At 38.4% G+C, this 26,442-nt stretch overlaps 1 protein-coding gene across 1 annotated transcript; it reads right to left on the bottom strand.

Moving 5' to 3' along the window:
- Positions 1-3,229: 3,229 nt before the first annotated feature.
- On the bottom strand, positions 3,230-4,141 carry LOC128133628 (uncharacterized). Its single transcript, XM_052771140.1, has one exon. The coding sequence runs from the start codon at positions 4,139-4,141 to the stop codon at positions 3,230-3,232; it is 912 nt and encodes a 303-aa protein (XP_052627100.1).
- Between the last annotated feature and the right edge of the window lie 22,301 nt (positions 4,142-26,442).

The raw sequence follows: 26,442 nt of genomic DNA, 5'->3' as shown, positions 1-26,442 counted from the left end.
AGAAACAATAGTTTTAGGAATAATATGCAAGTGAACCACCGCTTTAAATTACAAATCAGACACAATAGATGCATCATTGGTTTTATAACCTGGCACAAAGTGAGCCATTTTTGAAAACCTACCCACCACCACTATAATGGAATCCTTCCCCCTTTGAGTTCTAGGGAAAGCCATACTGAATTCCAATTACACATCTTTCCAAGGACGAATAGGAACTGGCAAAGGAGTGTAAACACCATGCTTGAAAGTTTTTTTCGTCATCCGACATGTAACACACTAGTCCACTATGTTGGTTACATCCCCAACATCTTTAGGGCAGAAGAAATGTTCTTAAAGCATCTCCAAAGTTTTGCTAATGGAAAAATGACCCGCCAAACCACCACCATGAGCTTCACGAATCAGCAACTCCCTTATTGCATGTTTAATGACACAAAGGTGATTGCCTTTTGATGCCTTTATGGGCTTGATTAAGTGAGTAGGGATGTGTTTAGGTAAATTAAGCTAGAATAACAACCTCAAATGATAGGTGTATGGGATGAAATGGATAGATTAGTAACAAATCAAGACCTACTAAGTTGTATACCCGTGAAAACTATCCAAGACATAATATTTGTTTGAGTGCGTATCAAGTCAAGAACACGTCTCGGCTATGACAAGTAGTGAACTATAACTATAATTCAATGTGAACAAAGGTTCTTTTGATTAAAATTTCAGCTATCTCTCTTTTCCATGCATACTTGGCTTATATGAAGCCTTTATTACAAAGTTGGTGGTTACAAGCCACCCAATTAACTACTCAGTAAAACTATTAATAAAAATTAAAGAAACTCATGAAACCACACAAAAAAATGTTTGACACACTAATGAATGAAAAAAGCGTCCATGCTCCATTAAGGAGCCAAAAGAAGAATTAAAGTGTAACCCAAATCCACCAAAGAGTATCAAAAATGGCTAATAGGCTTGATGTAGCAAAAACTAACGGTTTTGAACACTTATGACGCCTTTAAAATGTTGCCCTTGCCTTCATGTGACCCTAATTCAATTCATAGGTTACCATACACAACCCAACCATTGAGTACAAACCACCTTCTAGCCTACTGGTAATCACTAATCCATCACCTTTTGGGCATGGATCCTCCCTTCCCCCTTTGAAAAGAAATGACCTCAATTCATCAAGTCCATCCTCAACAAGATACGGTGAAAGGTCTCCCACATTAAAGGTAGCATGTACTCCATGGTCTCCACCCAGGTCCACCTTATAAGCATTATCATTGAAATGTGTCACCACTTTGTAAGGACCTTCAGCTCTTGGCATCAACTTTTGTTTATCGTTTTGTTAAGAAAATGTTCTTTCGTCATATGCACCGAAACGAAGTCACCATCTTGAAAGATACGTGGTTACCAATGCACGTTGGAACTCTGTTTGTACACGTCATTCACGACTTCAATCTTCACAAAAACTTGTTGGTGTAGTTTCATCATGGCCTTCAACTTGTCATTAGCATCCTTGAGAAGCAATTCATCCTTTGGAAATGGAATCAAATACAAATTCATGTAAGGATTCACACCATACACCACTTATAAAGTAGAGTGACCTGTTGCATAAGTAGGAGAACGATTACAGGCAAACTCAGCATATGCAAATTTGATGTCCAACTGTTTTTTAGTTTTGCTAACCAACCCCCTCAACAACGTGCCCAAAGTTCTTTTAGTCACCTTCGTTTGCCCATTAGTTTATGGATGATGGGACGTACTAAAAAGTAACTTAGTACCAGCTTTCCGCCACAAAGTGTTCCAAAAGTAACTCAAAAACATGGAATCCCTATAAAAAACAATAGTTTTAGTAATAATATGGAAGTGAACCAGCTCTTTAAAGTACAAATCAGACAAATTAGATGCATCAATGGTTTTATGACATGGCACAAAGTGAGCCATTTTTGAAAACCTATCCACCACCACGAATAGGAACCGGCAATGGAGTGTAAACACCATGCTTTAAATTTTTTTCCTCATCCGACATGTAACACACTTGCCCACTATGCTGTTTACATCCCCAACATCTTTAGTCCAGAAGAAATGTTCTTAAAGCACCTCCAAAGTTTTGGTAATGGAAAAGTGACTCGCCAAACCACCACCATGAGCTTCACGAATCAGCAACTCCCTTATTGCATGTTTAGCGACACAAAGGTGATTGCCTTTTAATGCCTTTATGGGCTTGATTAAGTGAGTAATGTTTTGTTTAGGTAAACTAAGATAGAATAACAACCACAAATGACAGGTGTATGGGAAGAAATGGATAGATTAGTAACAAATCAAGACCTATTAAGTTTTTTTTTTTTTTTTTGAAAGAGCCAAAGCTCAGCAAACTTTATTAAAAAGAATAAAAGAATACAAGCACCAAAAATTCAAATAAAAAACAAAAATAACCAGCCTATCCATAACCAACTACCAAACCACTTCCTAATAATAAGAACTAACCACTCACAACCCCAATAATCCCTAAAATCCTTAAAGTTAGCCCAAGGACTTATAGAATGAAGGAAAAAAGGTAACTTCACCCCCTTGCACCTCCAAAAACTTCAAATAACATAAAAAAAATAGCAAGGGGTAAGGCCCTTAAAAAAACCCTCAATCCGAAGACTAAACTTTAAGGAAAATCCAACTAAGACCAAAATCCTCAACCAACAAATCACAAATAAAAACCAAACATATTTAAAACTGCTAAACAATTTAACAATGCAATCCCAATTAATCTCCAAGAGCTGAATAATCCCACTTCTTCTATCCCTTTTCCAATTCTTCATCCTCCTCTTGATTTTCTGCATGAAACTCTCTTTCTTCTTTTCACTAAGGTCCATCTTCATCCAATGCAATAGATTCCTGCAAAGAATACATAACCCAACGAACCAAAAACCAACACCAAGACTCCAGAAATTCAGAATAAGTTTCAGAATTGACATGACATCAATCACGTGTCTAGGATTCTCAATTTGAATAATCACATAAAAGATCATATCCAAATTGAAAATCCCATTGGTACAAGTCAAATGATTAGAGAGAGAACTCCCCAACCATTGACAATTTCCGTCAATTCCTTTGTAAAACCAATTATTCCAAAATTGCCCCCATTTAATACCAATACTAAGAACAAACTCAATATAATTTCTCCGCTGCCAACCCCAATTAAAAATCACTGCAACCATCAACTTCACAATTCTGAACCTGTACATCATCTCTTATTTTTGTCCTTTCCATAAATGCCCCAATCCTTATAGATTCTTTCATTAATCAAATTGTTAGTATTCCTTAATCCTAACAGCTTTAATCTGATTTCATTCTCAATACAAGCTATCACTCCTTCAGCTGTTAATCTCCTATTATTAAAAATCCTAGCATTCCTTTCCTTCCAAATATGTGCCACACAACTCGCAAGGATACATTTATTAATTAAATTCTCACAAGAATCCTTGTAAAACAGCTTGCAGCACTTCAGAATCAGATCATTCCAGCCACCCATCACCAAATTAATTCTCATCTTATCACAAAAATGTCTCCAAATACTTTGTGAGAATTCACAATTAAAGAAAAGATGATCATGTGAATCAGGAATAAGATTACAAAAAGGACAGAGGAGAATTCCTGATTTTTCCCAAACTCTAACACGATCCTGAGTTTTCAATCTATTCAAGATAGCCATCCATAAAATGAAAGAATTTCTAGGAATGCCCTTACCATACCAAACGATTTCCTTCCATGGCACCTTATTCCCAAAATTATTAATATCTCTCCACACTTGATTACACGAAAATTGCTTGCAATTACCCTCCTTATCTCTCCAACCAGCAACATCTCTCATATTTGGATCAATACAAAACATAGGAGCATCCTTTAGACCTGAAAATTTATCAACCCAATTTACAGGCCAACAATAAGTATCATAATCAAGCACATCACTAACCAAAGATAAGTCATTAAATCCATTGCTAATCCATTCTCTTCTTGGAATGATAGTGCTTAAAATACCTAAAGGATGCCACCAATCATGCCATAAAGAGGTGTTCCTCCCATTTCCCACACAAGCAACAATATGAGGTCTAACAATTTTCCTAATCTCCAAAAATCTCTTCCAGGTCCAGCTCATGCTTTTTTTTGCAATATATCCCAAAAATTCCTCTTTCCAATGTAATAAGCTTTCACCCATTGCACCCATAAAGAATTTTTATTATTAACAACATTCCACACATGTTTTGCAAGTAAAGCATCATTCCATTTCCTTAAATTCTTAATCCCCAATCCTCCATAATCTTTAGGTTTACAAACATCATCCCATTTGATTTTAGCTTTCCCATTAACTTTTTCACCATTAGCCCATAAGAAGCTTCTACACATCTTTTCAATCTCTTTTATAGTTGCAATGGGAATTTTAAAAATTGAAGCCCAATACACATGAATAGAAGTCAACACATAATTAATGAGCTGCAACCTTCCAGCAAACGATAAAGTTTTGCATTTCCAGTTGAAAATTCTCATTCTAATCTTTTCTAACAACTTCTTGCAATCTCTTTCAAAAAGTTTAGTAACACACATAGGAACACCCAAGTACTTAAAAGGAAATTTCCCAACATCAAAAGGAAGAATTCCCAAAATAATTCTTCTCATATTCGGTTTAACACAACTGAAATAGATCTGGCTCTTTTCCATGCTCACCTTCAGCCCAGAAACATTTTTGAATTCATCAAGAGCTTCCCTTATAATTCTAGCCGAATTCCCATTACCATAAGAAAATACCAGAAGATCATCAGCAAAGCATAAGTGAGAAATGTTAAGAAACTCACACTTATTATGGTATTTAAAATTATGGTTGTCTTCTATTTTCTTACCAAGAATCAAATTGAACACTTCCATTACTATAGTAAATAAGTAAGGTGACAGTGGATCACCCTGCCTAAGACCCCTCTTTCCTTCAAAATACCCATGGTCTTCACCATTAAAATTGATCATAAACCACGGGGAAGATACACAAGCCATGATCCACTGAATCATAATCGGATGAAATCCAAACCCTTTAAGACTTCTATTGAGAAACTCCCAATCCACTGTATCATAAGCTTTTTGAATATCAATTTTTAAGGTGCACTTTGGAACTCCCCTCTTGTTATTATATCCCACCATCAATTCCTGCGCAAGAAGAATATTATCCAAAATCGATCTTCCAGGAATGAAAGTAGATTGATTCTTACTAACAATTTTCCCCAAACAGTTCCTAATTCTATTCACTATAACCTTGCTAATACACTTATACAAAGTGTTACAGCAGGCTATAGGTCTAAAATCAGCAACCTTCCTCGGCGTATCCACTTTAGGAATTAGAATAATTCTCGTAGCATTTATCCCTTTTAGCAGATTCCCTGTCCAAAAAAATTCTCTCACTGCTTTGCAAATCTCTGATCCAACAATATTCCAGGCACTTTTGAAAAATTTTGAAGAATATCCATCAGGCCCAGGGGCACGATTGTCATCAATTTCAAACATTGTTGCTTTAATTTCTTCATCAGCCACCACTCTTATCATATTAGTAGCATCTGTCCTGTCTAACCTTTTTTGGAAAAGTTCTTCATTTAACTCCGGCTTAACAGACCCATCCTTACACCCCAAGAAATTTTTGAAATACGAAACAAATTTATCCTTCAAAGCAATCCCACTAACCCATCTTCCATCTTCATCCAAAACCTTCATAATTCTATTTTTATTGCCCCTGCTCTTCACAATACTATGAAAAAACTTAGTATTATTATCACCTTCCTGAATCCATTTAATTTTAGATCTCTGGAATAAAAGCTTCTCTTCATCATTACATGCTTCATTAAATTTGAACAATAGATCAGCATGCTCATTCCTAACCTTATAATCATAAGGATTACAATCAATTTCCACTTGTTTACTTTCCAGCTTTTTCCTTAGCTCATGAATTCGCTTCCCATATCCTCTGTAGTTGTTACAAAGATCCCTACACTGCTTTTTAAGAATCTTCAATTTCTGACAAACCTTAAACATATAAAACCCTTCAATGTTTTCATCCCAAACTTCCTTAACCATAGGTAAAAATTCTTCCTTCTCGGTAATAAAATTAGCAAATCTGAAAGAAGGTCGCCATCTCATTTTACTCAAAGGAATATTAAGGACAGCAGGACAGTGATCTGATATTCTATAGGGTTTGAATATAGCATGAGCCAACGGATAATCCAAAACAAACTTCAAATTAGCCATCACTCTATCCAGTTTCTTCAGGAGGCCCATACTTCCAGCAGGAGTTTTATTCCAAGTAAATTGAAAATCAGACGAATTCAGGTCCTCAATTTCTAAATAGTTAATACATTTAATAAAGTCCTCAACACCTTTAGGAAATCTAGAACATCCTTCAGAGTATTCCGAATGTTTTAAAGCAACATTGAAATCTCCTAATAATCCCCAAGCATCCTCTTTAACCACCAGTTTATGTTTCTTCAAATTCTCCCATAAATCTCTTCTATCCAGATAATTGGAAGCAGCATAAATAAAAGACAAATACATGCTATAATTAGATTCACAGAATCTAACATAACAGTGAATAACTTGTCTAGAATAAGAAATCACCATCACATCCACAATTCTAGGATTCCATCCAACAATGATCCTAGTTCCAGCCTCACAACAACTGTTATTAGAAACCCAATCCCATTGTCCAAAAGTCTTGGCACAAACTTTATTCAAATTAGCAATCCTAACATGCGATTCCACCACAGAGCAGATACTAAGATTATTGCTTCTAATAACATCAATAACCTCCTTCTGCTTAACCATCTTATTTAAACCTCTAACATTCCAACACCCTATCGACATCATTGTTGACCATCATTATTTTTGGCATCAACCTCCTCTAATGCCTGAGAGTTCCCAACTATACTTTTACTACTCCCCTTATTTTTCAAAATACCCTTCTCATTGCTAATACGACTCTTTATATTATCCTTCTCAATTATCTTAGATGATAACATCATATTTTTCTTTTTCCCATCATTATCATCCAAAGATACTTAATTTGCTCCCTTCTGCAATTCTCCTTCTTTTTCCCCTTTAGTATCTTCTTCCATTCTATCCAATACTTCCTCCTCTATCATTCCCAAAACTTCAAAACTGTTTTTGTTATTGCCTCCAATCAGTGGTTTATTGTTATTATCACTCCTCATCTTTTCTTCTTCTTTATTATTAGTCTTCATATCTGCATACCCTTGTTTCTTATTATCCATAACCCCCTGATTACCCTCCATATTCTTACTATTCACGAACTTCTCATATCTTTTATTCTTATCTAAATTCCAATATCCAATCCCCTTATTACCCCACTTCCCATTCTGTCCTTTTCCATTATCCCCTCTATAACCATTATTTCCTCTAAAATTATTCCCCTTGTTATAATTACTATTCTTCCCATTAAATCTCTGATTATTCACCTGATAATAACCTTCCTTAGTTTTGCTTGTACCTTCTCCATTATTATTACTTGCCCTCTTCTTATAATTGACTTCCACAAATCCATCATCCTTAGCAATTTCCTTTCCTTTATTATTCTTAATCTTCTCTTCACCCCCATTTTTAATCACTTTTTCTTCACTCAAAGCAGCAAGACAAACTTTATCCATGTGCCCAAAAACCTTGCAATGATTACATCTTGAAGGAGTCCAAGCATATTCCACATCAAAACTCTGAATTACAGCATTATTAGTAACAAAATCCCACGTAGATATATCAATTTTCTTCTTCCATTCCTTATCAGCTGCCATTTCAACAAGGATCCTAGCATAAGCATTTCTTCCTTTATGTTCCAAACACATTTCCTCTGTAAAAGAATCAAATGCCAGCGGAATACCTATCTTGCTAGCTATTATACACAAATTATCTCCACTCCATACTTCTAGAGGCAAATCAAAAATTTTGATCCATACAGGTATTTTATCATGATTATTTTTTGTTAAAGTCAGACCTGGTCTCCATCGTTGTAGGAATAGGGGCATGTTATTGAACATCAACCATGGACTTCCCTCCAACACCTCTAACATCCCTTTCTCATCAGTAAATTTAAAAAAGAAAAATCCTTTGCTATTCATGAATACCTCCTCCAATCCCATATTCTTCCAAAGTCTTCTAACCTCTTTCTGTATCACTGGAAAAGCCAACTTCTTGTCTATCATATACCCATACAAAGTATTAGTATAAGGAATACTAGCACTTTTTAGATTTTCAATTGGAATGATAACCGGCCCTTCATCATTACCAGTATCACCTGGTATATATCTAACATCTATTTTACCCTTATGCCTATTTCCTTTTAACACACCTGCATAAGAGTTCTCTAACTTCCCCTGCATCTCATTCTCACCCACTTTTCCATTTTTAGCAACTCCCAAAATAGAAGGTAATGTATTAATACTATTAATAACTGTTCCTGAACACAACTTCCCATTATTATCAATACTAGTCTTATCAATATCCTCCTCCTCCATCATTATTTCTTCATCTTCACTTGTCTCTTCCTCACTTGGATCAATTTCCCCCTCTTCTTCTGAACTCTCTTCTTCTTTATCATCTTCCACCTTATTCTCTGTCTTACCCAATTTTAAATCATCCATATCCATATTCTGAATCATCCCCTTATCATCTCCCTTCCCCACCTGTCCTTCTTCCTTCAATTCACTCAGGAATTGAAACCCAATTCCTGGAATGAATTCTTCATTATTACTAGCACTTTTCTCCCCATCAGTTCTAATCTTCATAACTTCATTATCTTCCATTTTTGAATTATTCTGATTTTTAACATCCATCACCGAAATGGTAGGATTCACCCTAACCATTTCACTAATAACATTCTTCAATTCAGAATTTGGACTCAAAACTTCATTACTCATCATCAACCCATCCCAATTTTTCATCAAATTAGCAGTATTACCAGTTGGGATAGTAACAACATGAGATCTTACCTTTTTGGAATCACTAGAGGATCCTTTCTTCAATTCCTTCTCCTTTCCATCAGATCCATGTATAGAAATGTTAGAATCCGATTCCCAAACTGAGATAGATTCCGATTCTTCTTCCGTTTCCTCCTCTGAACCATCTTCATTGTAGTATTCCTCAGTATCCATCGGAGCTAATTCATCCACCAATTTACGAACTCTATTCTTGATTCTGAAAGCTTTCCCCTCCATTTTCCATTCAGCTTTGCTTATCCCAGATGCAACAGCTCCAGTCGCACTTGGTTTGCGACGAGCTTTATAGATCGTTGCTGATGATTGCTCAATGACCCCAGGAGGAATAAGATCATTCACCTCCATTTCAGTTTTTGCATATCGAACAGCAGCACTTTTATCCGGAGGTTTAACCTTCACATCCTTCAATCGATCCGATTTGGATGACGCTCCCATTAAATCAACGGAATTAGGAAAGAAATTGCTTCACCAATGAAAAGAAATTCGTCAGAAAAGCAGCACTGATGAATCGAAGCTAGATCGCACCACCGTCAGAGAGAATCAGGAGAAGAGAGAGAAAGTAGAGAGAGAAAGCGAAAAAGCTTAGCATTGTTTAGCATTGTTTTATTCTTCCCTAAACTTGAGTTTACTCCCCATGAAGAGGAGTTTACAGCCCAAGCATATTCTTGGGCAGTAAACTCAAGTTTACTCCCCAAAATGTTAGTTCAAGGTGTTCTAAGTCTGATTCCATAAGCCATTTAGTCATATCTAAGCCTTAGGGGTAGTTTAGAGGGGTTTTGGGGCTTAAAAACCCCATTAAATGGTGTTCACGGTCCACGAGTGTTCTTGGGCCGTAAACACATGGTCTAACCCTATTTGATATCTTAAACTCGAATTTACATGTTAGGTAAGCTATTCAACAAGTTAGGATAGACTACTCACTTGTTTGGGGCTTGAAACGGACGATTTTTTGCTCGAAATTAAGTTGTAAAGAGAGAGAGTGTAAAGAGAGGGTGAAAAGGGTGGAATTGAAGTCCACTCCCCCTTATATAGGGGTTTGAGTTGGGGCTCAGTCGAAATCTACAAGATACTGCCGTTAAACGGGGCTTTTTGGTCGCACCCGATTAAACTGTCGTATTTTGACTTGGTTGAAACTAAAATTTTTTAAGGGAAAATTTGTAGTGTTTGTAATTTGTTTCAACCCTTACCAAGTCATTAACAATCCCACATTAATTAACCTCTTCCAAAAGGTTAACGGGCAGTCAAATAAAACAAGGCTTATTAACGGAACAAGGGGTTAAAAATGACGGAATAAATTTCGGGTTGTCACATCATCCCCCCGTTAGAGGGAATTTCGTCCCGAAATTCAGGTTTAGGCAAGGAAATAGGTATGAATGACCGAGTAGGGGCAGGAGGGTACTTCCTATTCGGTTTGTCCTCGCACTCCCAAGTGAACTCTGGCCTGTGTTTGCCATTCCAACAAACCTTTACCTACGAGATGCGGATTCCGTCTCGTGCAGTTAGCGACTTCCTACAGGTATGTCTACGAAGTTAGGGTTCTCAATGGTTTCTATCAAGATGAGTGGGATACAAAGAGTGACGTCGGGCAAGCACTTATCAAGTCTAGGAAGTGGATCGATCTGGGATGAAGCTTGTGGAATATCAGAAAGGAGTAGTGGTCTGATGAGGGTTGGACCAATCTCCGTGAGGGTTCTCAGATGGTCCTAAGCTCTCGGAAGGGTAAATCTTTTCAGTACTTAGAACATAGTGTACTTCTATGGCAAAATCATCACTGGCGTGATCGCCACTCTAAAGTTCCTAACGTTCTCTCTCATACTGGAAGTGTAGTCCTTCAGGTTGGTTCTTAGGAAGCTCGGGTTGTCCTTGGTTTCGTGTTTCCTGTCAATTGGCTTTTAGAGACTTTCTAGATCATCAGATGGGTTGCATGTCTACGGGTACTTGTTTGTTGCAGAGTGTCTATCTCAAGCTCGTGCAAAATGAACCTGCACTTCTGATTCTTGAGATAATTCTAACGAAAACCCTCAGGGTCAGGGAGATAGGGTTTCACCAGACGAGTGTTGGACTATCTCAGGAGGTGGTTCTACTATCTCTGCGTGAGATAGTATTCGTGGAACACCTGATAGTCCAATGAATCTCTAAGATGTTGGTTTATTTCAGTGTGGAAAGCGGTTGCTCTTGTATAATCCATCGACTAACACCTAGACTGGTGTCAAGTCCATAATCTCTTCGGGATCTGGGTTATAAGACTTAACACCACTACTTTCGCACTTTGATCAAGTACTCTTGGTTGCGGAGGTTATCCTGTGGTTCTCGGTATTCTAGTGTTCACTTCGGAGAATGCAGTCTATTGTCTATAGGGTGACATCGACTTCCTCCATGCGAGAGGGCGGAGGATCCTAGGCACTACTCGTCTGTAACGGGGTGGACGAAGTGCCTGAGTAGTGCAAACATCTCTGGCAACTACTCTTCCGAAGGTTCTGAGTTTTCTCGGTTTAGGTCAAATCTAGTGAGTATAGGGTTCCATCACTCGGAACTTTAATCTCCTCATCCATTCTTCTAAGAGTTTAACTCATCGCAACTTTCGGATTTTCGGGATATCCGCTGTGATGCTTAATTCGGGGAATTAAGCGCGAATGGATGGTCGTAGTCAATGTCCTTGTCTTTTACAACTCAGATTTCTTCACCAACCGAGGGGTTTAGCTACTATGTTGGCTTAACCGGGATGACAACAAACTTCGGATCTGTGGTCATTATAGTAGCTCAACCCGCAAGGGTTCTCTTGACTCTAGTTCCCATTCCATGGGATAGGATGAAGGGTCTTTCTGGGTTCCTACTGAGTATGCTTCAGGTGGTTATCGTCTTCTGGAATATCTGTAGTGTCTTTCGCTTCGGTTTCTATCTGTCTAAGGAGGGTTGGTTAACAACACGCGGTACCCCTTTCCTGGGTACTTCGGAAGGTTTGAGATAAGAGTGACGACTGACGGATCGCACTAGTTTTTATTATTCTTATTTTGTTTAGGTTCGGAAGAACCTTTGTTTGCCGAATGGCTATGGAGAAAGTTCTCTTTTACACAGCACTAGGGATTTACACATGGTTGCACTACGTCAAACCATGATTGATAGAGTCGTCGAAGTTGGCACACTTCGACATGATACAGTAGGAGGGTCGATAGAGTCATGTGTCGAACGAGCACACAAGTTCTAGGCGTCTCGGGTTTCGTCCCGTGTATCACTGTCGCGGATACTTGGACCGATAGAGTCGACACGGAACTATAGAGGGTCCTGAGTGTTTCTGAGTAGAGTACCTTTTTCTGAATGGATTCTCACGAGGCATTTCTATAGTCGCCTCACATATACTAGTCATGTATAATTAAGGTGGGGACGACTGTTGACTGAGCGACTCCGCCTTAAATCCACAACCAAACGAGGAACATGAAATGAGGCGGCCTTCACTCACTCTAGGTCTATCCATCTCAATCATACATGGCCGTAACGTATATATTTAGCAATTATAGTTTTACCTGATGAATTTTTAAATTTTATAATAGTGTTGCGACTTTCGCCATAATGGAAAATACTTACACTTAGGATTAGCCTTTTTATGTTCTCGGTTAGTTATCTGAATTTGAGAGACGTACTTAAAATTCTACCGGGTTCCTAGATGCTTCTCCCTAAGCAGTAGAGTCAGACTCCTCCTGAGTCCTTGTTGTTTTACTTCAGTTTGGATAGCTCTTCTTGAAGTGTCCATCTTTACCACATAGGTGGTAAACTGGGTTGTCTGCCACATTGGCGGTTGATGTAATAAACTCAACCGAAGTTCTGTAGACACGAGTAGCATGGCCCTTCACATGGCACCTAGCACCATAGAGCACCCGGCGTACACCATGATTATGGTAGCTACACTTGCTGAAGTGGGGAAAGTTTCCTAGGTATGGTCTCCTAGGTGTAGGGATGGAAGGATTGGCAGGGATATTGACTGTCTCAGCTTGTTGCCCTTCAGAAGGTCCTTGAGCCGCGTACTTCCCTCCTTGATCTTGAGTTTTCTCTTTAGGGGAGTTGGCTGAGGTTCTTGGGTGGTTGTGTATCCATGAAAAATATCCAAGACATAATATTTGTTTGAATGCGTATCAAGTCAAGAACACGTCTCGGCTATGACAACTAGTGAACTATAACTATAATTCAATGTGAACAAAGGTTCTTTTGATTAAAATTTCAACTATCTCTTTTTTCCATGCATACTTGGCTTATATGAACCCTTTATTACAAAGTTGGTGGTTACAAGCCACCCAACAAACTACTTAGTAAAACTATTAATGAAAATTAAAGAAACTCATGAAACCACACAAAAAATGTTTGACACACTAATGAATGAAAAAAGCGTCCATGCTCCATTAAGGAGCCAAAAGAAGAATTAAAGTGTAACCCAAATCCACCAAAGAGTATCAAAAATGGCTAGAAGGCTTGACGAATCTAAATGTAACGGTTTTGAACACTTATTAAGCCTTTAAAATGTTGCCCTAGCCTTCATGTGACCCTAATTCAATACATAGGTTACCTTGCTCAACCCAACCATTTAGTACAAACCGCCTTCTAGCCTACTAGTAATCACTAATCCATCACCTTCTGGGCTTTCATGATACATCCATGGATCCTCCCCTCCCCCTTTGAAAGGAAATGACCTCAATTCATCAAGTCCATCCTCAACAAGATACGGTAAAGGTCTCCCACATTAAAGGTAGCATGTACTCCATGGTCTCCTCCCAGGTCCACCTTATAAGCATTATCATTGAAATGTGTCACCACTTTGTAAGGACCTTCAGCTCTTGGCATCAACTTTTGTTTATTGTTTTGTTAGGAAAACGTTCTTTCCTCATATGCACCGAAACCAAGTTACCATCTTGAAAGATACGTGTTTTCCTATGCATGTTGGAACTCTGTTTGTACACGTCATTCACGACTTCAATCTTCACACAAACTTGTTGGTCTAGTTTCATCATCGCCTTCAACTTGTCATTAGCATCCTGGTGAAGCAATTCATCCTTTGGAAATGGAATCAAATACAAAGTCATGTAAGGACTCACACCATACACCACTTATAAATGAGAGTGACTTGTAGCATAAGTAGGAGAACGATTACAGGAAAACGCAGCTTGTGCAAGTTTGATGTCCAACTGTTTTTTGAGTTTTGCTAACCAACCCCCTCAACAACGTATCCAAAGTTCTATTAGTCATCTTCGTTTGCCCATCTGTGATTGGATGATGGGACGTACTAAAAAAACAATAGTTTTAGCAATAATATGCAAGCGAACCACCTCTTTAAAGTACAAATGAGACACATTAGATGCATCATTGGTTTTATGACACGGCACAAAGTGAGCCATTTTTAAATACCTATCCACCACCACTATAATGGAATCCTTCTCCCTTTGAGTTCTAGGGAAAGCCATACTGAATTCCATTAACACATCTTGCCATGGACGAATAGGAACCGGCAAAGGAGTGTAAACACCATGCTTGAAAGTTTTTTTCGTCATCCGACATGTAACACACTTGCCCACTATGTTGGTTACATCCCCAACATCTTTAGGCCAGAAGAAATGTTCTTAAAGCACCTCCAAAGTTTTGGTAATGGAAAAATGACTCGCCAAACCACCACCATGATCTTCACGAATCAGCAACTCCCGTATTGCATGTTTAGGGACACAAAGGTGATTGCCTTTTGATGCCTTTATGGGCTTGATTAAGTGAGTAGGGTTGTGTCTAGGTAAATGAAGCTAGAATAACAACCATAAATGATTGGTGTATGGGAAGAAATGGATAGATTAGTAACAAATCAAGACCTACTAAGTTGTATACCCGTGAAAACTATCCAAGACATAATATTTGTTTGAATGCATATCAAATTAAGAACCCGTCTCGGCTATGACAAGTAGTGAACTATAACTATAATTCAATGTGAACAAAGGTTCTTTTGATTAAAATTTCAACTATCTCTTTTTTCCATGCATACTTGGCTTATATGAAGCCTTTATTACAAAGTTGTTGGTTACAAGCCACCCAACTAACTACTCAGTAAAACTATTAATAAACATTAAAGAAACTCATGAAACCACACAAAAAAATGTTTGACACACTAATGAATGAAAAAAGCATCCATGCTCCATTAAGGAGCCAAAAGAAGAATTAAAGTGTAACCCAAATCCACGAAAGAGTATCAAAAATGGCTAGAAGGCTTGATGAAGCAAAAAGTAACGGTTTGAGCATGTATGAAGCCTTTAAAATGTTGCCCTAGCCTTCATGCGACCCTAATTCAATACATAGGTTACCATGCACAACCCAACCATTGAGTACAAACCACCTTCTAGCCTACTAGTAATAACTAATCCATCACCTTCTGGGCTTTCTTGATCCATGCGTGGATCCTCCCCTCCCCCTTTGAAAGGAAATGACCTCAATTCATCAAGTCCATCATACGGTGAAAGGTCTCCCACATTAAAGGTAGCATGCACTCCATGGTCTCCTCCCAAATCCACCTTATAAGCATTATCATTGACATGTGTCACCGCTTTGTAAGGACCTTCAGCTCTTGGCATCAACTTTTGTTCATCCTTTTGTTAGGAAAACGTTCTTTCCTCATATGCACCTAAACTAAGTCACCATCTTAAAAGACACGTGGTTTCCTATGCATGTTGGAACTCTGTTTGTACACGTCATCCACGACATCAATCTTCAAACGAACTTGTTGGTGTAGTTTCATCATGGCCTTCAACTTGTCATTACATCCTTTGGAAATGGAATCAAATACAAAGTCATGTAAGGATTCACACCATACACCACTTATAAAGGAGCGAGTTGAAGGCCCAACTCACCGAGTAGAAGCGGGATGAGACGCGCGATTTAACTGATGGACTCGTCGAGTCGGGTCCCGGACTCAACGAGTAGGATCTGTTTGGACAAAACCCTAATCTGAGGGTTTACATCCTATTTAAACAACCTTATACCGCCTCCATCGTCCCTTTATGCTGCCAGAAACCCTCTATAGAAAACCCTAACCGCTGTTGAAGCAATCTAAGTCATTTTGGTGGACTTTGGTGCTAGTAGTCTTAAGAAGGAAGGAGAAGAGCTTTAGGAAACAAGATGTGACCAGAGGGGTTCGAGTTTGCGCTTCATTTCCATTCCTCAGAAGGTATAAAGTTGCTAACTTGCTTGTTCATTTGCTAGATCCCATTTTATGGAGATTTAGGGCTTTTATAAGCCATTTTAGGTAGCTAACCATGGATGCAAGCATGGTTTGGGACAAGGATTCGGATCTAGGTCCTCAGAGGGATCACAAGGTGGAAAGTGGGTGCTTTTACACCCAAGAAAGACTCCATGCAACCCAAGAGCTTGTTTTAGGACCTTTTGGACACAAAGTTATAAACTTTACATGCTAGAACGCTTGTAGCAGCCTAGATCTATCTTTTGGTCATGAGTTGTACATCAGAAATCGAGGATTTAGGGTGTGGATGTGACCAACTCGACAAGTCCGTTCTTGGGACTCGACGAGTCCAAGGCTTTGAGTCCCATATATGCTGAGGGTCAAAAGAACTTAGTTGGGTGTTAGAAGGGTTGTAGCAGCAGAGGAAGAGTGACCCAACGCATTGGACTTAGTTTTAGACCTGGAGTTCATAGGACTCGGCGAGTGCTAGAATAGACTCGCTGAGTCCAAGGCAATCTCCCAACCCTTGAAGATGAACTCGACAAGTTGTTCATACAACTCGGCGAGTCGAGGTCAGGACGTATTCATAGGATGATGATGGACTCGACGAGTGTTCATACCGCTTGGCGATGAAGGTTCATCCGAGGTTGTGATAGAAGTAGAACTCATCGAGTCGATGCTAAACTCGACGAGTAGGGACGTGGATGAGGACGGTTGAAGAGACAGGGACTCGACGAGTTGACAGCCCAACTCGGCGAGTCGGGTCAACTGGAAGTTGACTTTGAATTTGACTTGCTCCTGGGTAGGGGTAAAATAGTCATTTTACCCTAAGAGTAGATATCAGATTCTAACTGAGTGTTTTGTGGGGATGATAGCCGAAAGATTTCCGGAGTAGCAATAGTCAGAGACTTCCCGAGCAGCTTTCCAGCGGTCAGTCTTACGAGGTGAGTTTCCTTCCAGTAGAAACGGGTCTAAGGTACCAAAGTCGGCCCGTATAGGTGATACGTTAGTATTGGAGTGTGGGCAGAGCTCGCATCTCATAGTTGAGTTTGATTATGATATAGGCTTGTTTGATAGAATTGCTTATACTTGTGGTCTGTATGATACATGTATGCTATGGTTTAGTAGCTGAGTGTGGGCGAGGCCCGTATCTAAGAGACAACGGAATGTGGGCGAGGCTCGTATCTCCTTGCTAGCAAAGTGTGGGCGAGGCTCGTATCTCCATGAGTGTGGGCGAGGCGCGCATCTCCTAGTTGTTCATTATATGTGCATGGTATGTGGTATTGTGGGGGATCTTACTAAGCTCCGTGCTTACAGTTTACAGTTTTGGTCTCAGGTACCTCCTTAGCGAAGGGGAAAGAGCTGGCCTGGTAGCGGCACATCATATACACAAGTATTCATCTTCCGCACTAGAGATATTCTGGGATTGTACTCTGACATGTTACTATTATATGTTCTGGGTTTTCAAATCTGATACATTAATTCACAAAATGATATATTGTTACACAGTTTTCTTATGAATGTATTTACAATCCGATAAATAAAAATGAAATTTTTGGACCCGAAATTTGGGATGTTACCCTTGCATATTATTCCAAAAAATATTGTCTCTAAGAGGGAATCTATGATTTTGAGTTACTTTCGGAACACTTTGTGGATGAAAGCTAGTACTAACTTACTTTTTATTACATCCCATCATCCACAAACTGATAGGAAAACGAAGGTGACAAATAGAACTTTGGGTACGTTGTTTGAGGGGGTTGGTTAGCAAAACTCAAAAACATTTGGATATCAGACTTGTACATGTTGAGTTTGCCTGTAATCTTTCTCCTACTTATGCTACATGTCACTCTCCTTTTGAAGTGGTGTATGGTGTAAATCCTTATATGACTTTTGATTTAATTCCATTGCCAAAGGATGAATTGGTTCACAAGGATGCTAATGACAAGTTGAAGGCCATGATGAAAATACACCAACAAGTTCGTGTGAAGATTGAAGCCGTGAAAGAGTTGTACAAACAAAAATCCAACATGCATAGGAAACCACGTGTCTTTCTAGATGGTGACTTGGTCTGTAAACTCCAAACTCTTGGAGTTTTTGAAACTTTATTGATGCATAATAAACCCTAGGGCATCCTCTCTCCTAATTTCTCTCAAAGTGCTAATCCTAAAATACTCAAACTTATTCCAAAAAGCTTGAAAATTAGCAGATCTATTTAAGTGAAGGGTTGTACATAATAGAAATCTTGGGTTGTCACAGAATTTTGGATCTGAAGAGTCGAATTCTTGGGTCATGTGGTTAGCGAAGAAGGAATTAACGTGGACCCTTCCAAAATTAAGGCCATTGAGAACTAGTCAGCTCCCAGGACACCTACAAAAAATCGTCAATTTCTAGGTCTCGCTGGCTACTATCGCAGGTTTATTCAAAACTTCTCTATCATCGTTAAACCACTTACAACATTGACTCAGAAGGGCGTGTCCTTTGACTGGGAAGTGAAACAAGAAAAAGTGTTCCAAACACTGAAGCGAGCCTTAATGCAGTGCACCGATACTATCCCTCCTAAAAGGGATAGAAGACTTCATGGTTTATTGCGACGCATCCAACCAAGGACTCGACTGTGTTCTTATGCAACGAGGTAAGGTCATCTCCTATGCCTCAAGAAATCTAGAGACACATTAAATCAACTACACCACACATGATCTTGAGTTAGGAGCAGTGGTGTTTGCTCTAAAGAGATGGAGACACTACCTGTATGGTACGAAAAGCACTATCTTTACAGACCATAAAAGCTTGCAACATATATTCAACCAGCAAGAGCTTAATATGCGACAACAACGGTAGGTCGAGCTACTCAATGACTACGAATGCGAAATTCGTTATCATCCCGGCAATGCCAATGTAGTAGTTGACGCCCTAAGTCGGAAAGAATACTCTGGTTGTAGAGTCAAATCATTGAGAATGACTATCTATTTACATATGTCCACACAAATCAAGGGGGCTCAACTAGAAGCCTTGAAACCTGAAATGTGGCGGGTGAATCCCTGAGAGGGATTGATAAAAACTTAGAAGTCAAGGATGGCGGAGACATATATCTCATGGATCGGAAGTATCTTCTAGAGTTTTGTGTGTAGCATACAAGTCAGAAAACTCTAAGTATTGGAGTTTACGGCCGTAAACTTCTTTGGGTGGCTGTAAACTCCTTTAATGAAATCTTATGTGACTATAACACTTCAATATAAGTGTCTCCTAGTCCCTAAGGTGGTTTCCTTGCATGATTAGTTGCTTATATACTAATTATATACATACGTATATATATATATATATATATATATATATATATATATGTGTGTGTGTGTGTGTGTGTGTGTGTGTGTTATTATATGTTTATTAGGATCTGTTCGTGTTCGAAATTTCGCTTGACACTTAGCATCCAATATCTGTCTTTTTTCCAGATCACTCACAATCAGGTGAGTTCATACCCTAACTATCAAACAGATGGACTTCTTATACTTGCTTGTAACCACCAACTTTGTAATAAAGGCTTCATATATGCCAAGTTTATGCATGGAAAAATTAGATAGATGAAATTTTAATCAAAAGAAGCTTTGTTCGGTATAGCTCACTATTTGTCATAGTCAAGACGTGTTCTTGACTTGATACGCATTCAATCAAATATGTCTTGGAATGTTTTCACTAGTATACAACTTAGCATGTCTTGATTTTTTTACTAATCTATCCATTTCTTCCCATACACGTATCATTTGTGGTTGTTATTCTAGCTTAATTTACCTAAAAACAACCCTACTCACCTAATCAAGCTCATAAAGGCATCAAAAGGCAATCACCTTTATGTCCCTGAACACGCAATACGAGAGTTGCTGATTCGTGAAACTCATGGTGGTGGTTTAGCGGGTCAGTTTTCCATTACCAAAACTTTGGAGGAGCTTTAAGAATATTTCTATTGGCCTAAGATATTGGGATGTAACTACATAGTAGGAAAGTGTGTTACTTGTTAGATGACGAAAAAACTTTCAAGCATGGTGTTGCACTCCGTTGCTGGTTCATATTTGTCTTTGGGAAGACGTGTCAATGGAATTCATTATGGCTTTACCTAGAACTCAAAGGGGGAAGGATTCCATTATTGTGGCGGTGGATAGTTTTTCAAAAATTGCTCTCTTTGAGCCATGTCATAAAACCAATGATGCATCTAATGTGTCTGATTTATACTTTAAAGAGGTGGTTCGCTTGCATATTATAGCTAAAACTATTGTCTCTGAGAGGGAATCTATGTTTTTGAGTTACTTTCGGAACACTTTGTGGATGAAAGCTGGTACTAAGTTACTTTTTAGTACATCACATCATCAACAAACTTATGGGCAAACGAAGGTGACAAATGAACTTTGGGTATTTTGTTGAGGTGGTTGGTTAGCAAAACTCAAAAACATTTGGACATCAAACTTGTACATGCTAAGTTTTGCTGTAATCGTTCTGCTACTTATGTTACATGTCACTCTCCTTTCGAAGTGGTGTATGGTGTGAATCCTTATATTCCTTTGGATGTAATTCCATTGCCAATGGATGAATTGGTTCAAAAGGATGCTAATGACAAGTTAAAGGCCATGATGAAACTACACCAACAAGTTCGTGTGAAGATTGAAGCCGTGAAAGAGTTGTACAAACAGAATTCCAACATGCATAGGAAACCACATGTCTTTCAAGATGGTGACTTGGTGTAGGTGCAAATGAGGAAAGAATGTTTTCCTAACAAAAGGAAGAACAAAAGTTGATGCCAAGAGCAGATGGTCCTTAAAAAGTGGTGTCACATGTCAATGATAATGATTATAAGGTGGATTTGGGAGGAGAGCATGGAGTGCGTGCTACCTTTAATGTGGGAGACCTTTAACCTTATCTTGTAGAGGATGGCCTTGATGAATTGTGGTCATTTCCTTTCAAAGGGGGGGGGGGGATGATCCATGCATGGATCATGAAAGCCCAAGGTGATGGATTAGTGACTACTAGTAGGCTAGATAGTGGTTTGGGCTCAATGGTTGGGTTGTGCGTGGTAACGTACGAATTAAATTATGGTCGCATGAAAGCTAGGGCAACATTTTAAAGGCTTCATAAGTGCTCAAAACTGTTACTTTTTGTTTCATAAAGCCTCCTAGCCATTTTTTATACTCTTTGGTGTTTTTGGGATACATTTTAATGCTTCTCATGGCTCCTTAATGGAGCATGGACGTTTTTTTTCATTCATTAGTCTGTCAGACGTTTTTTTTGTGCGGTTTCATGAGTATCTTTAATTTTCGTTTTTAGTTTTACTGAGTAGTTGGTTGGGTGGCTTGTAACCACCAACTTTGTAAAGGTTTCATATAAGCCAAGTTTATGCATGGAAAAAGGACATAGAACTCAAAGGGGGGAGGATTCCATTATAGTGGTGGTGGATAGGTTTTCAAAAGTTGCTCACTTTGTGCCACGTCATAAAGCCAATGATGCATCTGACGTGTGTGATTTGTACTTTAAAGAGGTGGCTCGCTTGCATATTATTCCTAAAACTATTGTTTCGGATAGGGATTCCATGTTTCTGAATTCCTTTTGCAACACTTTGTGGAGGAAAGTTGGTACTAAGTTACTTTCTAGTACTAATTTATGTTGTTGAGGGGGTTGGTTAGATAAACTGAAAAACATTTGGACATCAAACTTGTACATGCTGAGTTTTCCTGTAATCGTTCTCCTACTTATGCTACATGTCACACTTAACCATCTATCTCTATTGTAACTCCCATGCATTAATCCACGTCCATATTAGCTTCCTATGATACCATGCACACAAATTTTGCCACAACACATGCCATGCTACATTGCCATGTGGCGAGTACCAATTTATCATTATTATAGCTCACATCATCCATACTTATGTCAAGGGTGAGCCCATTACGATACAAATTGGGTTGGAACTTGAAGATTGCGAATTGCAGTCCAAATTCATATCATCCCCTCCTACTTCAAAAGGAATTGACCTCAATTCTGCAAGACGAGCATCTTCACATTTAACCTGCTCCACATTTATTTCACCCATCAATATAGTTCAATGCTTCTGGACTTGTTCGTTATTTATGGGATACACTGTTGTAGACATCATGGACTCTTGGAATTCCTTTCTTGGTTCAACCAAAATCACCTCCTTCTCAAAAAATTTGTTCGCATCAAAAAAATTATTTTCTTCCATGATTGCATCCACACTTTCAACAATTTCAATCTTGGAGTTATCTCCTTGTTCAACTTCTTCAGTGAATTCATCCATTTCTTTAGTATTATCATCTCTAATCATGAAATTGTTTTCTTCAATAGTTACTTCAACAATTTCATCTTCAACAAATAAATTAACCTCTTCTACCTTGACTTCTTCCTCTTTGACATCGGCAACATCAGCCTTGTCATGAATGGTTTGTGATGTTTCAAGTACCAAAATCGTGTCAACAGCCAATGCTTTGTACTCTTCTTCTTCCTCTTTGATCATAACTGCCTTTGTGAATATCTCCACCCTTCTTTTGAAATTAACAGTCTCCAAGGTCATTGGCGCATACCTCTCTCAGAGTTTTCGTTTCAGAGATTCCCAAGAAGAAAGCTTTCCCTTTCCTTCACGGGTTCTTTTTGCCTTCAACTTTTCATACCACAATTCAGCTTCTCCTCTCAACCTTAGAATGGCATATTTGCAACTCCATTCATCTTCCACACATTTGAACTGAAAAACTCTTTCCATCTCCTTCTCCCAATCCAAATATTTTTCTGGATTGAATCCTCCAACGAATTTAGGCAATTCATTTACCTTTAACTCCCCCATATTCCTTGGCTGCTCACACTTAGGTTTCCTTCGACTCGATTCTTTTGATACATCCTTCATAGCTTCACGAAGAACACGAAGAAAATTTGGATTATCCCAATCCATCGTAACTGAATTCGTGATAACACTTGGTAGAATTGTTTTTCTTGTTCAATAAGAGCAACAACAGATTTTGGCAAGAACTTAACAACACCAAATCAGCACACTCGACAATGACCTCTTTTTTCTACTCAACAAAACCCAATCGGAACTGGGCTCTGATACCACATATGATACGTGTATGGACCGCTCCAAGTCCAACTAACACGAATCTGGACTTCTAACACATCAACTGATACTAATATTGGGATTGACACCACAAATAATATCAAATGGGTTTGAAAATGCAGCGGAATAAACAACAATGGATTTGACAAGAACAAAATAAAGAAAAAGGGATAGATTTGAATATCAAACTAGACCTATAGCTTGGAATTCTATGAAAACAAGTTAAGACCTATTAACTTGAGTTCAAGATCAATATTAAGAGGCGCATCCTAATAAGGATCAAATTTTGAATTGTCACAACAACTTGGAATGAACAACAGTTCAATTTTCAATATATTCAAAAACATAATTCTCTCCTTACAAATGAAAGGAAATGACTATATATAGCCTTACAAGATGATGTGATCTCACCCAAAATTGAGGTTTGAACACGTTCCGCCCGATCGTTCTTTTGGTTACAGAATTGTAAAACAAAGGTGGAAACCGCGACCCGTTGTCTATAAAGAGACAAGAACCTTGGTATAAAACGCCACAATCAACCCACCAAATTGATTGATAAGTTTGAACGCCACAAGCTATGAAAACCTGATAAGTTCTAAAGTTCACAAAGAACGAAAAAAGAGTTAAAAACTCACAAATTGTATTCAAAACTTGATTGATTTCAAATGGATACAAATACCACGTTTTTATAGTGTGGGAAGAGCACCTAAAGAGCCATGAATTAAAGAAGTGTCTTTAATTTAAGGCATTTAACCCCCAAGTTTAAAACTATGAACCTAGACATGGTTTATCACAAGGTTCATGTAACCTAAGACCCTTTTATCTCCCCAACACTTATTTAGGATATATAAAAACGAAAATTACATAAAAATATAGAAAAAAACGAAATGGGCTTATAAAGGCTCTTATTGTATCTTGTAAATCACTCTTGGACTTGAATTATGGTAATCCTACTTTGATTGGGTCCAATGGGTCTCCATACACTTTCTTGAGTACAAACTTCTCTAACCAATCCATTTAAAGCCTCTTTGAATGTTTTAGCTCGTGCCCTCGTAACTGGTCCATCTGGCATTTGATTTGGATCCTTTGTTGACAACTGTCGGTTTGCATCATTCCCCTCCTCTTGAAAAGGATTTGTCCTCAAATCAGAACCTACATCAAAAAGAGCTAGATCAGTTACACTGAAAGTTGCACTAACATTATACTCACCCGGCAGGTCCAATTTGTATGCATTGTCATTGATACGCTCTAAAACTTGGAAAGGACCGTCCCCTCTTGGAAGCAATTTTGAACTTCGTTGGGCTGGAAATCGTTCTTTTCTCATATGTAATCAAACCCAATCACCCGGTTCAAAAATCATCTTGCGTCGCCCTTTATTCGCTTGTTTTGAATATTGCTCCGTTCTTCTTTCTATATTTAGTCTTGCTTTCTCATGTATCTGTTTCACAAATTCAGCCTTTTTGTTTCCATCTAAGTTAACCTACTCAGAAAAAGGCAAAGGTGATAAATCCAAAGGAGTCAAAGGATTAAAACCGTATACAATTTCAAATGGTGACATTTTTGTAGCAGAATGAGTGGAACGATTGTATGCAAACTCAACATGTGGCAAACAGTCCTCCCATGTTTTGATGTTCTTCTTTATTAAAGCCCTCAACAAGGTGGACAAGGTCCTATTCACCACTTCTGTTTGACCATCCGTTTGTGGGTGGCAAGTTGTTGAAAACAAGAGTTTTGTCCCTAATTTTGCCCACAAAGTTTTCCAAAAATAACTCAAAAACTTAGAATCCCGATCTGAGACAATGGTTTTTGGCATTCCATGCAACCTGACAATTTCTCTAAAAAACAAATCAGCAATGTGAGATGCATCATTAGTTTTATTGCATGCAATAAAATGAGCCATTTTAGAAAACCTATCAACAATCACAAAAATAGAGTCCTTTCCACTTTTGGATCTTGGTAGACCCAACACGAGGTCCATTGAAATATCAACCCATGGTTCACAAGGTATTGGAAGTGGAGTATATAAACCATGATGTTGAACCTTGGATTTGGCTTGCTTGCACACAATACAATTATTGCAAATTCTTCCAACATCCACCTTCATTTTTGGCCAAAAGAAATGTTCCTGCAAAGTAGATAATGTTTTTGCGATCCCAAAATGTCCCATAAGGCCTCCACTATGTGCTTCTCTAACCAAAAGCTCACGCAAGGAAGATTTAGGAATGCAAAGTCTTGATTCTTTGAACAAAAAACCATTATGTAAGAAAAACATTTCAAAAGAGCATTGTTCACAAGCTTGGTAAATCTGACCAAAATCAACATCATTGTGGTATAATTCCTTGATTTGTTCAAATCCTAGAATTTTGAAATCTAGAGAAGAAATTAGAGAGTGTCTACGTGACAAAGCATCAGCCACAACATTTTCCTTACCTTTCTTGTATCGGATGACATAAGGAAATGTCTCAATGAACTCCATCCACCTAGCATGTCTTTTGTTTAATTTGTGTTGTCCTTTTAGAAACTTTAAGGACTCATGATTTGAATGAATTACAAATTCTTTAGCCCACAGATAATGTTGCCATGTTTTCAATGCTTGGACCAAAGAATAAAGCTCTTTGTCATAAGTTGGGTAATTTAAAGTTGCCCCACTTAATTTTTCACTGAAATATGCCAAAGGTTTACCCTCTTGCATCAAAACAACACCAATTCCAAGTCCTGATGCATCACATTCAATTTCAAATGTTTTGTCAAAATTAGGCAAAGACAACAAAGGAGCATGAGTTAAGTGAAACTTGAATTGTTGAAAAGCATGCTCTTGTTCTTTGCCCCATTTAAACCCAACATTCTTTTTGATGATTTCTGTAAGTGGTGATGCTAAAGTGCTAAAATGTTTGAATAACCGGCGATAAAAACTTGTCAGGCCATGAAAACTTCGAACTTCACTTATAGTCTTTGGAGTTGGCCAATCTTGGATGGCTTTTACCTTTTCTTCATCAACAGCCACTCCTTGGGAGCTCACCACATACCCAAGGAAAACAAATAGGTCAGTACAAAAGGTACACTTCTTCAAGTTAGCATATAGCCTTTCTTTCCTAAGCACACTCAAAACACATGTC

This window comes from Lactuca sativa, chromosome 4, assembly GCF_002870075.4.
Source record: "Lactuca sativa cultivar Salinas chromosome 4, Lsat_Salinas_v11, whole genome shotgun sequence".
NCBI classification, from domain to species: Eukaryota; Viridiplantae; Streptophyta; class Magnoliopsida; order Asterales; family Asteraceae; genus Lactuca; species Lactuca sativa.
Note: the sequence above shows the minus strand (reverse complement) of the source record. Positions and strands in the feature narration are given on the sequence as shown.

What these genes read in the sequence shown, in the direction of transcription:
- LOC128133628 (XM_052771140.1), bottom strand. Translation starts at nt 4,141, where the DNA reads ATGAGCTGGACCTGGAAGAGATTTTTGGAGATTAGGAAAATTGTTAGA.